Raw genomic sequence first — 16,632 nt, 5'->3', positions numbered from 1 at the left:
TTCTGGAAAGGTACAAATGAAAGAATGAAGAAACTGCATTATTCTTTTAACTTTATCACTGAGTAGTTAGGAGAGGATTAGGGAGCTCTGTGCTGAGGTGAGGGTAGGAGATGAAAGGGAAGATAACAATGAAGTAATCAAAATACAAAATTAGAAGATGAAGTTATAAAAATTATTTTTATTTCTATATTACTCACTCATCATCACTTTGTTCCTCATTGTGCTGCTTATCAAGCTTGTTAAAAAAGGCTATGATTCCTTCCAAAACCTTTTTTCTGCTTCCCTGAAAAAAATACAAAACAGGTAAGCTCTCTACATAAAGGGCAAGATGATAGGTTACATTTTTTAAAGTACTTTCAGCTTAAAGGATTCTCAAGTACAAATTTAAATAGATAGACTCACAACAAACCAGAGTCACACTAAGAATGTATGCAATACTTTCATGTTCAAATTGGGTTTGAATTTCTCTTTTGTCAAACTTCAGAGGTCTTTTAATTTTTCTGAGGCTGTACCCATTTCACTACTCCAAAGAAAAATGGTAGTACAAAAGATAATGGTATGTTTTCTTTGGTGAGAAGCATGACCTTTTTACTAGATTTAATCACCATATATGAAATGAAAGCATCTATGCCTTAATATGTAAACCAAATGTTTGAATAGGCCCTAACTGATCATTCCTTAGGAATCAAGAGAAAGAATTTAAAAATTTTTACCTTTGAGGAGAGAACCAGAAGCTGATAGACTAAAGGTGGTATTTCTTGAAGATTCATCTTGGAGAGCATCCTCAACACTTTTTCCATCACTAATTCTACCTCTTCTGCAGCCAGAGGGACATCCCTGTGGATCAAAATTTCTAAAGACTTTAGCCTGAGCCTAATTGCCTTGTTTTTAGAAATTCAACTCGGTCAACAGTTTTAACAATGGTTAAAACTCCAGTAAAATTACTTAGGGCAGGCCATGGTGGCTCAGCAGGCAAGAATGCTTGCCTGCCATGCCAGAGGACCCGGGTTCGATTGCCGGTGCCTGCCCATGTAAAAAAAAAAAAAAAATTATTTAAAGAAAAAAAGAACTGGGAAGTTAGGAATAAATAAGGTACAAGAATATTATTCTTTTTGATTTCTCTATAGTGACCTTTTAAGGGCACCAATAACCTTACCTAAGCAAAGTGACCATGGGAAACATTCATAAAAGTACAATGGAAATAAAGTCTAAAAGTGGAAAAAAGCCTGTAATAGAAAACAAAGGTAGCAATACTCTTACTCAGGGGAAAGTGGTGTTTAAGCGCAATATATTTCGATTTATAATTGGTAAGTTCATAAAGTAGGTTATGATGTAAAGAGGAAAGGGAATGATGATGCTTACTTGAATATGGAGGTAAGCTGAATTATATATTGCTGATCCCATCTGGTTAAAGACAATGACAAAGAATACGAAAGTTTATTTCATTTTAATTTATTTATACATTGCTTTATAAAATAAGTAAAGAGATAAAAAATTAGGGGTATTTCAAGTTTAATTTGGCATTGCTAGGAAACAAACTGAAATAACAAAATAGCAGTTTTATCCACCAGACTGGCAAAATCAAAAAGTTTAATGATAACCAATGTTGGTGAGATTGTGGCAAAACAAACGCTCTTCACATACTGTTGTATGGAGTGTACACCAAGTCAAGCTGGCAATACTTATTACCTTTAAAAATGCACATACCCACAGACACTCAATCTACTATTAGAAATATACCCCAAACATGCTTGTAAAAAGTCACAGAGATATAAAGATGGTCACTGCAACACTTTTTGTAATAGCAAAAACTGGATACAACCAAAAAATCTAATAATTGGAGTGGCCAAATAATATAATAGAATACTATAGAAACAATAAAAAGAAAAACGTAGAATAGTATATGCTGACAAGAACAGATACATTAAATTTAAAAATGTGTTGTGTTGAATAAACCCTTTTGTATTATTACAAACAAACAAATAAATGGATCAACAAATAGACCTAAATTTATTTATGGTAGGAATCTCAAAAAAATAAAAATAAAAAATAAAAAAGGCCTCAAGCTCTCCTCCAACCAAAACATTAAAAATGTACCATCAAGGTGAATTACACAATGTGAGATGTTAAGGACCCTGATATACCAAATAATTCTTAGAAGACTAAACTGTTTTGCTAACATGGAGGGTCCAGTAAACAGAAGTGTATAACTTAGAACAGAGAATGGAATAAGTCACCTCTTTCTGAAAAATTCATCACAGACTGAATGGTTTTATAATGGTACATCATAAACAAAAAATCAGAAATAGAAATTCCTAAAATAAATAATAGTTCTTATTTTTTGCCACTTGTGGTCCTGGAAAAGTTCTATACATTGATGAGAAACACTCACCTGCCAGAACAAAGGGCATTAACCAACTGCTTCTTATATTCTTCCCCACTGAGTTCATCTAGAAATGCAAAGTACACTTAGAAATAAATGTGACTAAGTGATTAAAGAGTCAGTAAAATTGGAAGAAAATTACCTTTTCCATAAGCCAGATTTTCCTTTTTGGTAGCAAGAGCAGTGAGAATGATGGGTAATAACTCCAAAGATTTTCCATTCACTAGGCTGCCCCCTCTGACAGCATCAACAAACTTATTGGCTAATTCAACCAGTAATGGTCCTGGAAAATTATGAGCCTACAAGTTCATGGGATAAAGAAAATGTTAAGCAGAGATCCAAATGTATGCATCTCTTCTCAAAAAATCGACTCTTTTGCTGAATTCACAGAACTGATGTTGAAACCCAGAACTGGTCCTATAAGGCATCGTGTAACCATTCTGCTCAGTGCCTTCTTAGAACTGACAGGACTTCTAAGGTCAGAATCCTCCATCAGTTTCCTATGTCTTCAAATATGCTAACTCTTTAAAAAATTATATATCCATTATATGAGAAAGCTAATGTAAACATCTAGGTGGTTTATGGCCCCATCTATCAATTGCTGGTTTTCAAATAGCAGCTCTTACTTATAAACAGGAACTATGTAAGGTTTGAAACACTTATCTTTCCTCCCTCAACAAATTACAAACCCAAAATGCCTACCCCCCACAATTTTTGTCTTCCATCTCACCTCAAGCATTAGTAATCCTATAATCTCAGATGCTACTTCTTTCTGCAAATCTCCTGATTCCACCAATTGGATACAACAAGTGTATATCTTAAGTCTTCTAAGGGATCCAGCTTCCTCGGAGCAGGGGGAGCCTTATTGTTTTAGACAGGTGGTACAGAAACAAAGAAAAAGAAGCCTTAAAGGTTGAAGAACAAATAGGAAAAACAAACAGGTTTGTAGTTTAATACAGAAACAATTACTAAACTACATATTACTATGGTGTTTATCACAGTAATATTTAGGGGCTCTGAGAAAAGTGCCTAGTTTAGCCAAAGTAAATTTTTTAAATGTCATCTTTTCTTTTTCTACCAATTCCATTAATTTGTTTTAATAATTACATAATATAGCAGGAGGAAAAGCCTCTAACATAACTTAAAATTTTTTTTTTTTGGCCCAGTAACTCAAATTAAATGTCATTTTAACAAACAGTCACTTCACTTCTCTGTTAAGCAGAGATCCAAATGTATGCATCTCTTCTCAAGAAATCGACTCTTGCTGAATTCACAGAAGTGATATTGAAACCCAGAACTGGTCCTATAAGGCGTCATGTAACCATTCTGCTCAGTGCCTTCTTAGAACTGTAAAGGACTTCTAAGGTCAGAATCCTCCATCAGTTTCCTATGTCTTCAAATATGCTAACTCTTTAAAAATTATATATCCATTATATGAGAAGGCTAATGTAAACATCTAGGTGGTTTATGGCCCCATCTATCAATTGCTGGTTTTCAAATAGCAGCTCTTATTTATAAACAGGAACTATGCAAGGTTTGAAACACTTATCTTTCCTCCCTCAACAAAATGTCACTTCAAAAATGTCATCACATGGGCCAGACCCTTGATCTTGGGGTTCACCCTTATGGAATTTGTTTCTGCAAAGGAGAAGCTAAACCTGCTTATGATTATGCTTAAGACATCCCCCAAAGAAGTTCTTTTGTTGCTCAGATGTGGCCTCTCTCTCTAAGCCAACTCCGTAGGTGAACTCACTTCCCTCCCCCCTATGAAGGACATGACTCCCAGGATATAAATCTTCCTGGCAACATGAGACCTGACTCGCAGGGCTAAGCTGGTACTCAGCATCATGGGACTGAGAAATCTTTTTTGACACAAAGGGGGAAGAGAGAAGACAGAAAACAGAGTTTCAGTGACTGAGAGCTTTTCTTCAGAACTCTGGAAATTAACCAAAGACTTGCAATAATAGATGGAGGGAGGTGGTGCCAAGATGGCGGCTTAGCGAGGTGTGGGATTTAGTTTGTCCTTGAAAACAGCTACTGAATAACCAGGAACAGTACAGAACAATTGCTGGGACCACATCACAGACACACAGCGTACCCCAGTCTGGACCAGCCGGACTGGCTGCAAGGCCCCCCAGAACTGTGAATTCCCCAAGCCACAGTGGCCAGTGCCCTGTGCCATAGGCTGCTTCCCAGAGGGAAAAGGAAAAAGAGTGTACCAGCAGCAGGGACTGAGTGCAACTAAGCTTCAAGTGTGGAATTCATTCACAAATTCTGACTACTAAAAATATGCCCCCAGCTCAGGTGAACCTGGTCAAAACAGAGGTTGCAGATTTTTGCCCCAGCACTGAGGAGGCAGGGCTGACAGAAAAAGAAAAAAAAAAAAAGAAAAAGAAACAGAGGTTTTTGTGGCTGTGTTTCTACAAAGGCTTCACTGCCTTTGGATTCAGAGGCAGGGCTTCTCAGGCTGCAACTGCCCCAGGCACAGGAAGAAGCAAGCTTCTGTGAGAGCTTGTCTGGAGACTGTGCCTTCCCCAGGGGAGGGGTGAAGCCCAACTCAGGTGGAATCCCTCCCTCAAGGAATTCAGACACCAGGGTTTGGAAATTGGAAGCCATTAAAGCCAGCCTACAACCTCTCCTCTATCTCCACCATGCCCCCAGCAAGGAGAGTCCGCCAAAGTTAAAGGTACTGCATCATCTTATGCTGGTGGGATCTGCAGCAGACAAGTGACACATACTGGGCAGGATAAGAAAAACAGAGCCCAGAGACTTCACAGGAAAGTCTTTCAACCTGCTGGGTCTCATCCCAGGGAAAACTGACACAGGTGACCCTTTCCTCCTGACGGGAGGCCAGTTTGGACTGGAAAATCTGGCTGGGATCTAATACCTAAGTAGACCCACCTAAGGGAAGGGGGGGGGAAAGGCATCATACAAGCAGGGCAAGAAACAAGAAAACAAGAACTGAAAAATTCTGCTCTGTTAAAAAAAACCTAAGCTAGTGGTCCAGAATAAGCTGAACTGAATGTGAAGGAACAGATAGACAACAAAGTCATCCAGCAAGAAAACCCTAGGTAAAAGAAGTGAAAACAATCTCCAGAATAAACTAATTAAGGTAATTAAATGCCTAGACACCTGCAAAAAAATAACAAATCACACCAGGAAAAGTCAAGATATGGCCCAGTCAAAGGAACAACAATTCAAATGAGACACAGGAGTTGAAACAATTAATTCAGAATGTTCAAACAGACATGGAAAACCTCATCAAAAATCAAATCAATGACTTGAGGATATAAAGAAGGCAAGGAATGAACAAAAAGAAGAAATCGTAAGTCTGAAAACACAAATTGCAGAACCTATGGGAATGAAAGGCACAGTAGAAGAGATGAAAAAAAACAATGGAAACCTACAATGTTAGATTTCAAGAGGCAGAACATAGGATTGGTGAACTGGAGGATAGGACATTTGAAATCCAACAAGTAAAAGAAAATATAGGGAAAAGAATGGAAAAATATGAGCAGGGACTCAGGGAATTCAATGACAATATGAAGCACATGAATATACGTGTTGTGGGTGTCCCAGAAGGAGCAGAGGAGGGAAAAGAAGGAGAAAAACTAATGGAGGAAATCATCACTGAAAATTTCCCAACTCTTATGAAAGACTTAAAATTACAGATCCAAGAAGTGCAGCATACCCCAAACAGAATAGATCCACATAGATGTACACCAAGACACTTACTAATCAGAATGTCAGAGGTAAAACAGAAAGAGAGAATCTTGAAAGCAGCAAGAGAAAAGCAATCCATCACATATAACGGAAGCCCAATAAGACTATGTGTAGATTTCTCAGCAGAAACCATGGAGGCAAGAAGACAGTGGGATGATATATTTAAACTACTAAAAGAGAAAAACTGCCAACCAAGAATTCTATGTCCGGCAAAATTGTCCTTCAAAAATAAGGAAGAAATTAAAACATTTTCAGGCAAAAAATCACTGAGAGAATTTGTGACCAAGAAACAGGCTCTGTAAGAAATACTATACAGAGCACAAGAGGCAGATACAAAAAGACAGAAGAGAGAAGTGTGGAGAAGAGTATAGAAAGGAAGACTATCGGTAAAGGTAAAAAGAAAAATTAGACATGACATATAAAAGCCAAAAGGCAAAATGGTAGAAGAAAGTACTGTTCGTACAATAATAACACTAAATGTTAATGGACTGAATTCCCCAATCAAAAGACACAGACTGGCAGAATGGATTAAAAAACAGGATCCTTCTATATGCTGTCTACAGGAAACACATCTTAGACCCAAAGATAAACATAGGTTGAAAGTACAAGGTTGGGAAAAGATATTTCATGCAAATAACAATCAGAAAAGAGCAGGAATAGCTATACTAATATCCAACAAATTAGACTTCAAATGTAAAACAGTTGAAAGACACAAAGAAGGACACTATGTATTAATAAAAGGAACAATTCAACAAGAAGACATAACAATCATAAATATTTATGTATTGAGCCAGAATGCTCCAAAATACATGAGGCAAACACTGAAAAGAGAAACAGACACATCTGCCATAATAGTTGGAGACTTCAATTCCACATTCTCATCAATGGACAGAACATCTAGACAAAGGATCAATAAAGAAACAGAAAATTTGAATAATACAATAAATGAGTTAGACTTAACAGACATTTATAGAACATTACACCCTACAACAGCAGGATATACCTTTTTCTCAAGTGATCATGGATCACTCTCAAGGATAGGCCATATACTGGGTCACAAAGCAAGTTTCAATAAATTTAAAAAGATTGAAATCATACAAAACACTTTCTCAGATCATAAAGGAATGAAGTTGGAAATCAATAATAGGCAGAGCACCAGAAAATTCACAAATATGTGGAGGCTCAACAACACACTCTTAAACAACCAGCGGGTCAAGGAAGCAATTACAAGAGAAAAAAGGAAATATCTTGAGGCAAATGAAAATGAAAACACAAAATATCAAAACTTATGGGATGAAGCAAAGGCAGTGCTAAGTGGGAAATTTATTGCCTATATCAAAAAAGAAGGGCAAAAATCGAGGAATTAACTGTCCACTTGGAAGAACTAGAGAAAGAAGAGCAAACTAACCCCAAAGCAAGCAAAAGGAAAGAAATAATGAAGATTAGAGCAGAAATAAATGAAATTGAGAATATGAAAACAACTGAGAAAATCAACAAAACCAGAAGTGGTTCTATGAGAAAATCAGTAAGATTGATAGCCCCTTAGCAAGGTTGACAAAAAGAAGAAGAGAGAGGATGCAAATAAATAAAATCAGAAATGGAAGAGGAGACATAACCACTGACCCCAAAGAAATAAAGCAAGTATTGACAGGATACAATGAACAACTTGATGCTAATAAACTAGACAATGTAGATGAAATGGACAATTCCTAGAAAGGCATGAACAACCAACATTGACTCGAGAAGAAACAGACAAACTCAACAAACCAATCACAAGCAAAGAAACTGAATCAGTCATTAAGAAGCTCCCCAAAAAGAAATGTCCAGGAGCAGATGGCTTCACATGTAAATTCTACCAAAGATTCAAGAAAGAATTAGTACCTATCCTGCTCAAACTCTTCAAAAAAAACTGAAGAGGAGGGAAAGCTAACTAACTCATTCTATGAAGCCAACATCACCCTCATACCAAAGCCAGACAAAGATATTTTTCAAAAAAAAGAAAACTACAGACCAATCTCTCTAATGAATATAGATGCAAAAATCCTCAACTAAATTCTAGCAAATTGAATCCAGCAACACATTAAAAGAATTATATACCATGACCAAGTAGGATTCATCCCAGGTATGCAAGGATGGTTCAACATAAGAAAATCAATTAATGTAATATGCCATATCAACAAATCAAAGCAGAAAAACCACATGATCATCTCGATTGATGTAGAAAAGGGATTTGACAAAATTCAACATCCTTTCCTGTTGAAAACACTTCAAAGGATAGGAATATAAGGGAACTTCCTCAACATGATAAAGGAATATATGAAAAACCCACAGCTAACATTATCCTCAATGGGGAAAAACTGAAAACTTTCCCCCTTAGATCAGGAACAAGACAAGGATGTCCACTATCACCACTGTTATTCAACACTGTGTTGGAAGTTCTAGTCAGAGCAATTAGACAAGAAAAAGAAATACAAGTCATCAAAACTGGAAAGGAAGAAGTAAAACGCTCACTGTTTGCAGATGATATGATACTATATGTCGAAAACCCCGAAAAATCCACAGCGAAACTACTAGAGCTAATAAATGAGTACAGCTAAGTGTCAGATTACAAGATCAGCACTCAAAAATCTGTGGTGTTTCTATACACTAGTAATGAACTATCTAAGGGGGAATCAAGACAAAAATTCAATTTACAATTGCAATCAAAAGAATAAAATATTTACAAATAAATTTAACTAAAGAGACAAAAGACCTATAGAAAGAAAACTACAAGAAATTGTTAAAAGAAATCACAGAAGACCTAAATAGATGGAAGGGCATACCATGTTCATGGACCGGAAGACTAAATATAGTTAAGATGTCAATTCTACCCAAATTGATTTACAGATTCAATGCAATATCAATTAAAGTCCCCAAAACTGACTTTGCAGATATAGAAAAACCAATAACCAAATTTATCTGGAAGGGCAGAGTGCCCCAAATAGCTAAAAGTATCCTGAGAAAGAAAAATCAAGTCGGAGTTCTCACACTACCTGACTTTAAGGCATACTACAAAGCTACAGTGGTCAAAACAGCATGGTACTGGCATAAAGATAGATATACTGACCAACAGAATCAAATAGAGTGTTCAGATACAGACCCTCTCATCTATGAACAAGTGATCTTTGATAAAAGCAATCAAGCCAACTCACCTGGGACAGAACAGTCTCTTCAATAAATGATGCCTGGATATCCATATGCAAAAGAATGAAAGAGGATCCATATTTCACACCCTATACAAAAATTAACTCAAAATGGATCAAAGACCTAAACATTAGATATAAGACCACAAAACCGTTAGAAGAAAATGCAGGGAAATATCTTATAAATCTTATAATTGGAGGCAGTTTTATAGACCTTACACCCAAAGCAAGAGCACTGAAGAAAGAAAGAAAGAAATGGGAACTCCTCAAAATTCAACAATTTTGTACATCAAAGAACTTCATCAAGAAAATAAAAAAACAGCCTACACAATGGGAGACAATATTTGGAAACGATATATCAGATAAAGGTCTAGTATCTAGAATTTATAAAGAGATTGTTCAACTCAGCAACAAAAAGACAGACAACCTAATTACAAAATGGGCAAAAGACTTGAACAGACACTTCTCAGAAGAGGAATTACAAATGGCCAAAAGGCACAGGAAAAGATGTTCAACTTCCTTGGCTATTAGAGAAATGCAATTCCAAACCACAATGAGATACCATCTCATACCCACCAGAATGGCCATTATCAATAAAACAGAATGACAGTGCTGGAGAGGATGTGGAGAAAGAGGCACATTTATCCAATGTTGATAGGAATATCAAATGGTACAACCGCTGCGGAAGTCAGTTTGGTGGTTCCTCAAAAAGCTAAACATAGAATTGCCATATGACCCAGCAATACCAGTGTTAGGTATCTACTCAGAGCACATGAGGGCAAGGACACAAATGGACATTTGCACACTAATGTTTATAGCAGCATTATTTGCAATTGTGAAGAGATGGAAACAGCCAAAACGTCCATCAACAGATGAGTGGTTAAACAAATTGTAGTATATACATACAATGGAATATTATGCAGCCGTAAGACAGAATAAAGTTATGAAGTTTAACAACATGGATGGGCCTTAAGGACATTATGCTGAGTGAGATTAGCCAGAAACAAAAGGACAAATACTGTATGGTCTCACTAATATGAACTGACATTAGTGAATAAACTTGGAATATTTCATTGGTAACAGAGACCATCAGGAGATAGAAACAGGGTAAGATGTTGGGTAATTGGAGCTGAAGGGATACAGATGTGTAACAGGACTGACTATAAAAACTCAGAAATGGATAACACAATGCAACCTAACTGTAATTCAATTATGTTAAAACACTGAATGAAGCTGAATGTGAGAATGATAGAGGGAGGAAGGCTGGGGGCACAAATGAAATCAGAAAGAAAGATAATAAAGACTGAGATGGTATAATCTAGAAATGCCTACAGTGTATAATGACAGTGACTAAATGTACAAATTTTAAAAATGTTTTTGCATGAGGAAGAACACAGGAATAGTCATTACTGTAGGGTGTTGAAAATAGATGATAATTAATATTTAAAAATTTTAACTTATGTGTGAGACCAAAGCAAAAAATGTTTATTTGGTACAAAATTTATATTTTGACTAGTGCATTTGATAATATAACTTATGTAGACAGCTTAACTGAACACCATAAGTACATAGAACCTTGAGTAGGGCATGAGATTTTGTTGATTTGTCCAGAGTGATGCCCCAATAAATTCCAGAGTAATTTGAAAATTGAATAAAAACGTATTTACAAAGTACCCTTCGGGGAATGGTGAGAAAGGTGGAAAATTCAAATTCCTCCAGTTGAATTCCTGATATTCTCACAAGCAGTGTGAACAACCAAAGCTATAGGCTGAGCCCCAATCTTGGGGTTTGTTCATATGAAACTGAACCCCAAAAAGGATAGGTCAAGCCTATTTAAAATTAGGCCTAAGAGTCACCCCCAAGAGAACCTCTTTTGTTGCTCAGATGTGGCCTCTCTCTCCAGCCAACATAACAAGCAAACTCACCACCATCCCCCTGTCTGCGTGGGACATGACTCCCAGGGGTGTGGACCTTCCTGGCAATGTGGAACAGAAATCTTAGAATGAGCTCAGACGCAGCATCAAGGGACTGAGAAAATCCCTAGAATGAGTTGAGACTCAGCATCAAGGGATAGAGACAATCTTCTCGACCAAAACAGGTTAAGAGTGAAATGAGACAAAATAAAATGTCAATGGCTGAGAGATTCCAAACAGAGTCAAAAGATTATCCTGGAGGTTATTCTTTTGCATTAAACAGATATTACCTTGTAAGTCAAGATGTAGTGGAGAGCCTGGAGGGAACTGCCTGAAAATACAGAGCTGTGTTCCAGTAGCCATGTTTCTTGAAGATGACTGTATAATGATATTGGTTTCAATATGTGACTGTGTGATTGTGAAAACCTTGCATCTGATACTCCTTTTATCTACCTTATCAACAGATGAGTAAAACATATGGAATAAAAAGAAATAATAGGGGGAACAAATGTTAAAATAAATCTAGACTAAAGGGCAGGCCACGGTGGCTCAGCAGGCAAGAATGCTCACCTGCCATGCCAAAGGACCCAGGTTCAATTCCCGGTGCCTGCCCATGTTAAAAAAAAAAAAAAATTTAGACTGAAATGCTAGTGATCAATGAAAGGGAGAGGGGTAAGTGGTATGGTATGTATGAATTTTTTTTGTTGTCTTTTAATTTCTTTTTCTGAATTGATGCAAATGTTCTAAGAAACGATCACAATGATGAATATGCAACTATGATGATATTGTGAATTACTGATTATATATGTAGAACAGAATGATCAAAAGTTAAGAATGTTTGCTTCCTGTTATATTAAAAAAATTAAAAATTAATAAAAAAATAAAGTAAGAGGAAGCACACAAAAACATACAATTGACATACAATAATCTGCAAAAAAAATAAAATGGAGGGATTTCTCAAAGAAAAATGCTGAATATCAGGAAGAAATGCGAGGTTTTAACTTGCTGGCCTCCTATCTCCTTCTCTTTCCCTTGTCCATGGCAGACTTGAACACCAACAGCCCTATAACCACTAAGAGAAACAACAACCTACCTAGCAGCCTCCAAAGGCAGAATGGGGTTGGCGCTTCGTCCATAGCCCAATACCCAGAAAACTGTCATTATTTGATCTTTCTAACTGCTCCCTAAACAATGACACTCACGAGGCCTGCCGTTATTGAGCTGATTTAGAACTCACCAGCGTGAATAATTTTCTCCCTGAGGGCATTTGTCTAAAACAATAAACAGTAATTATTAATATTGCATAAGAACATCAAGAAAACAAATAGTAAAATGGCAGGTGTAAACCCTTACTTCCTCATCAGTAATTACAGTAAATGTAAATGGATTAGACACTCTAAAAAAAAGACAGAAATTGGCAGAATTGATTTGAAAAAAACATGACCCAACTATATACTGTCTATGAGATGCAATTTAGATTCAAAGATAGAAATAGGATGAAAGGAAAAGGAGAGCCCAAAGGCAGAAGCAACCCAGAAAACCATCAACAAATGAATGGATAAACAAAACGTGGTATACACACACAATGCAATACTATTCAACCATAAAAGGAATGAAGTGCTTATACATGCTACAATATGGATGACCCCTTAAGACATCATATTGAATGAAATAAGTTACACACAAAGAGACAGCCATTATGATTCCACTCATATAAAATAACTAGAATATGGGAATTCATAGAGATAGAAGGTAGAGTGCAGGTTACCAAGAGTGTGCGGAAGGAGAAAGAAGAGTTCATGTATAATGGATTATACATTCTGTTTGGAGTGATGGAAAATTCTGGTAACGGATAGTGGAGAAGATAGCAACATTCTGAATGTGATTAATCCCACTGAACTGTATGTGTGGGAGAGGCTAAGTGGGAAATTTTATGCTGTGTATGTGTGCCAGTTTGAAAGTATTATATACTCCAGAAAAGCCATGTTATAATCCTGGCTCAATCTTGTGGGGGCAGCTGTTTCTTTTAATCCTAATTCAATCCTGTAGGGCAGAAACTTTTGATTACATTATCTCTACAGAGCTGTGACATGCCCAATTGTGGGTGTGCCCTTATTAGTTGTAGGTGTGACTCCACCCATTCCAGGGGGTCTTGATTAGTTTACTTGAATTCTTTAAAAGAGGAAACATCTTGGAGAGTCAAAAATGACAGAAGCCTCAGAGCTGACAAAAAATTCAGAGCAGAGCTGACAGGCAGAGAACAGAGACATGGGTGCTTGGATGCTTGGACATGCTTAGAGCCCACAGGTATTGCCATGAGATGTTAAGTAAGCCAGAACCTGGAGAGAACCAAGGGAAGCCAAGAGATGAAAGCCAGCCCCAGAGAAGAAAAGTGAGGAACCCCCACAGAAAAACGGCTAAAAAGTAAGACAGCCCAAGAGCAAAGGATCAGAAAATGCCAGCCACATGACTTTCAAGCTGATAGAGGTGTTATTAGACCTAAATAACAAAGAAGACCCAGCCTTCTTTGAATTAAGGTATCTTTCCCTGGATGCCTTAGATTAGACATTGTTACAGCCTTTGAATTGTAAACTTGTTACTTATTAAATTCCCTTTTTAAAAGCCATTCCATTTCTGGTATACTGCATTCTGGCAGCTTACAAACTGCTTCCACAATTAAAAAACAACATGCTTCCACAATTAAAAAAAAAAGGAGAGACGAGAGAGAGAGAGAGAGAGAGAAAGACTCAAGAGACAACAGCAATTCAATACAACACATGATCCTGGATGGGATCCAATAATGGAAGAGAAAATGTCCAAAAACACATTACTGGGACATATGAAAAAAATGAAATATAGACTGTAAGTTTTATACCAATGTTAAATTTCTTGAACTTGACAATAGCACTTAAGGTGGTTAATTAAGTGAATATACTTGTTCTTAGAAAATATACATGGAAGTATTAAGTGCTCAAAGAGTGTGACATACACAACCTATTCTCAAATGTTAAGAAGATATATACATATACAAATGGACAGGTTATATAGATAGAATGATAATATGAGGCAAAATGTTAAAAGTTGGTGGATCTGCATATCTGGTATGCTGGAATTCTCTAAATGGGTTTTGTAGTATCTTTCAATTGTCCAGTAAGTTTTAAATTATTTCAAAACAAAAAGTTTTAAAAAATCTATTGTATTTCTGTATGAGCCTACTTTTAGGCTCATACAGAATACCAATGACTATTTGAATAGCAATGACTATTCAAAAAGAAATTAGTAATTTCCTTTACAAGAGGATCAAAAAGAATAAAATATTTAAGAGTCAATTTAACAAAAGAAGTTGTAAGAGACTTGTACTCTGAAAACTATAAAATATTGTTGAAAGCAATACCAAAATAAATGGAAAACATCCTATGTTCATGGATTTAAAGACTGAAATTAAGGTAGCAATACTTCCCTAATTGGTGTACTGAGTCAATGCAATCTGTAGGAAAATCCCCGCTGCCTTTTTGAAGAAATTTACAAACCGATCTTAAAATTCATATGGAAACACAAGGAACCCAGAATATCCAAAACAAAGTTGGAAGATTCATAGTTTCCAATTTCAAAATTTACCATAATGGTACTAGCCTAAGGACAGACACGTAGATCAATGGAGTAAAACTGAGAATCTAAGAATAAACCCCATATATCTGTGGCCAATTGATTTTTTTTTACATTAAATCCCTTTATCAGTACCATGAAATCAGCATATTATCATTCTCTTTCTTAATTAAGGAAGCTGAGGCTAAAATAGCTGAATGATTTGCCCAAGGTCCCAGAGATTTTGAGCTCATTTAGACTAGATATTTAAATCCTTTGTATTTTTACCTATATTCTCTTGTAGCTCCCAGGCCATCATTAGATAGGCTGAATTATATGCATTTTAAATTGAAATAACACAATTTTCTTAGCCTATACACATGCAGTGAATCACAAACTCACATCTTCATTGACTGAGAAGAGTCCTTATTTTTATAAACTATAATTATGCCATTTGATATTTTTAGAGAAAAAATGTATCTACTCATTACAAGGTATTTAATAGTCACCTACAGATTTGCTCTAATTGTCAGGTTCTCCATAATTGCTATTGTTTTCCAGGTTTCTTAACAAGTGATTGTAAATAGATGTTTCAGTGTGAAAAATTAGAAACATATCCAGTGTTTCCTATATTTCATAAACACCAATCATTAAAATTTCCAATTCAGTACTGAAATAGCTTTAGGCCACACTTTGGGCTTAAGTCTACATTGGAAGAATCCACAGTTTAATTCTTTAGACTACCTCATATCTTACTCTGCAATGTTAGAAATTTACGCAAATTTGTTTTCATTTGTAGCAAAGATTCTTTTAATTAAAATGCTGCTTAATGCTGAATGAATTTGAAATGATATATCATGTACAGGTGATTTCCTTAGGCTATATATACAGCTATATAGTTAATGTTAAGCATCAAACCACATTGATGGCAGCTTGGTCAGTGTGATGGTTCATTTCATGTGCCCCTTTGGCCAGGTTGTGTTGCTCAACTGTTTGGTCAAGCAAGCACTAGCCTCATTGTTACTGTGGGGGTATTTTGTAGATGGGTTTGTATCTATAGCCAGTTGTTTGCATCTACAGCTGATTGTTGATCTGCAATCAACAAGGGAGATTGTCCTCAGCGATGAGGGGGGTCTCCTAAACCAATTATTTGGAGGTCTGAATGCTAGAACTGAGGATTCAAAAAGCCCATAAAGGAAATTTCTGTCTCTACTTCACCCAGCCAACTTCTCCTGGGGAACTTGACTTCACCTTCATTGGAGCTTCCAATTTGCAGTATGACCTTGGAATTCAGACTTGCAAATTCGCATGGTTGTATGCGCCAATCCCTATAATAAATCTCTTAATATTTACACCCACACCCACACCCACACAGTCAGTTCTTTTTTGCTGAAGAACCCTAACACAGAGACAAAGGTGAACAAATATATGCCCAGGTAAGAGTCTGATGATCTAAATGTGTAGTCCACTTTATAATTCCATGTATATGTACGTTTAATTGGGCTCTTGAACTTTACCCAATCAGTTATTGCAGAGAACTGAGATAATTCAAAAGAACAGTAGTTAGGAACTTCCAATAGATTCTTTTTTCTTTTTTGTGTGTGATTCTTAACTTTCTTATTATACAGTTCAACATATATATATAAAGCAAAGAAATAAAAAAGCAATAGTTTTCAAAGCACCCTTCAACAAGTAGTTACAGGACAGATCCCATCAACTGATTTTTGAAAAGGGTACCCAGACAATTCAATGGGGGAAAAGGATGAAACTGAACCCCTACCTCATATGCTATGCAAAAATTAACTCAAAATGGATCAAAGGCCTATATATAAGAGCAAAAGCTAAA

At 36.3% G+C, this 16,632-nt stretch overlaps 1 protein-coding gene across 1 annotated transcript in view; it reads right to left on the bottom strand.

Moving 5' to 3' along the window:
- The window catches only part of FANCI (FA complementation group I), a 155,311-nt gene that overhangs the window by 127,315 nt on the left and 11,364 nt on the right, over nucleotides 1–16,632 (bottom strand). The window contains exons 4-9 of the mRNA XM_077124169.1: nucleotides 3,114–3,244; nucleotides 2,526–2,682; nucleotides 2,393–2,450; nucleotides 1,363–1,404; nucleotides 714–837; nucleotides 198–283 (exon numbers count right to left, since the gene is read on the bottom strand). Coding sequence (XP_076980284.1) covers nucleotides 198–283; nucleotides 714–837; nucleotides 1,363–1,404; nucleotides 2,393–2,450; nucleotides 2,526–2,682; nucleotides 3,114–3,244 — 598 coding nt within the window. The remainder of the gene's footprint in view (nucleotides 1–197; nucleotides 284–713; nucleotides 838–1,362; nucleotides 1,405–2,392; nucleotides 2,451–2,525; nucleotides 2,683–3,113; nucleotides 3,245–16,632) is intronic.

This window comes from Tamandua tetradactyla, chromosome 12 (assembly GCF_023851605.1).
Source record: "Tamandua tetradactyla isolate mTamTet1 chromosome 12, mTamTet1.pri, whole genome shotgun sequence".
NCBI classification, from domain to species: domain Eukaryota; kingdom Metazoa; phylum Chordata; class Mammalia; order Pilosa; family Myrmecophagidae; genus Tamandua; species Tamandua tetradactyla.
The sequence above is the reverse complement of the archived record's forward strand: the minus strand, read 5'-3'. Positions and strand labels throughout refer to the sequence as shown.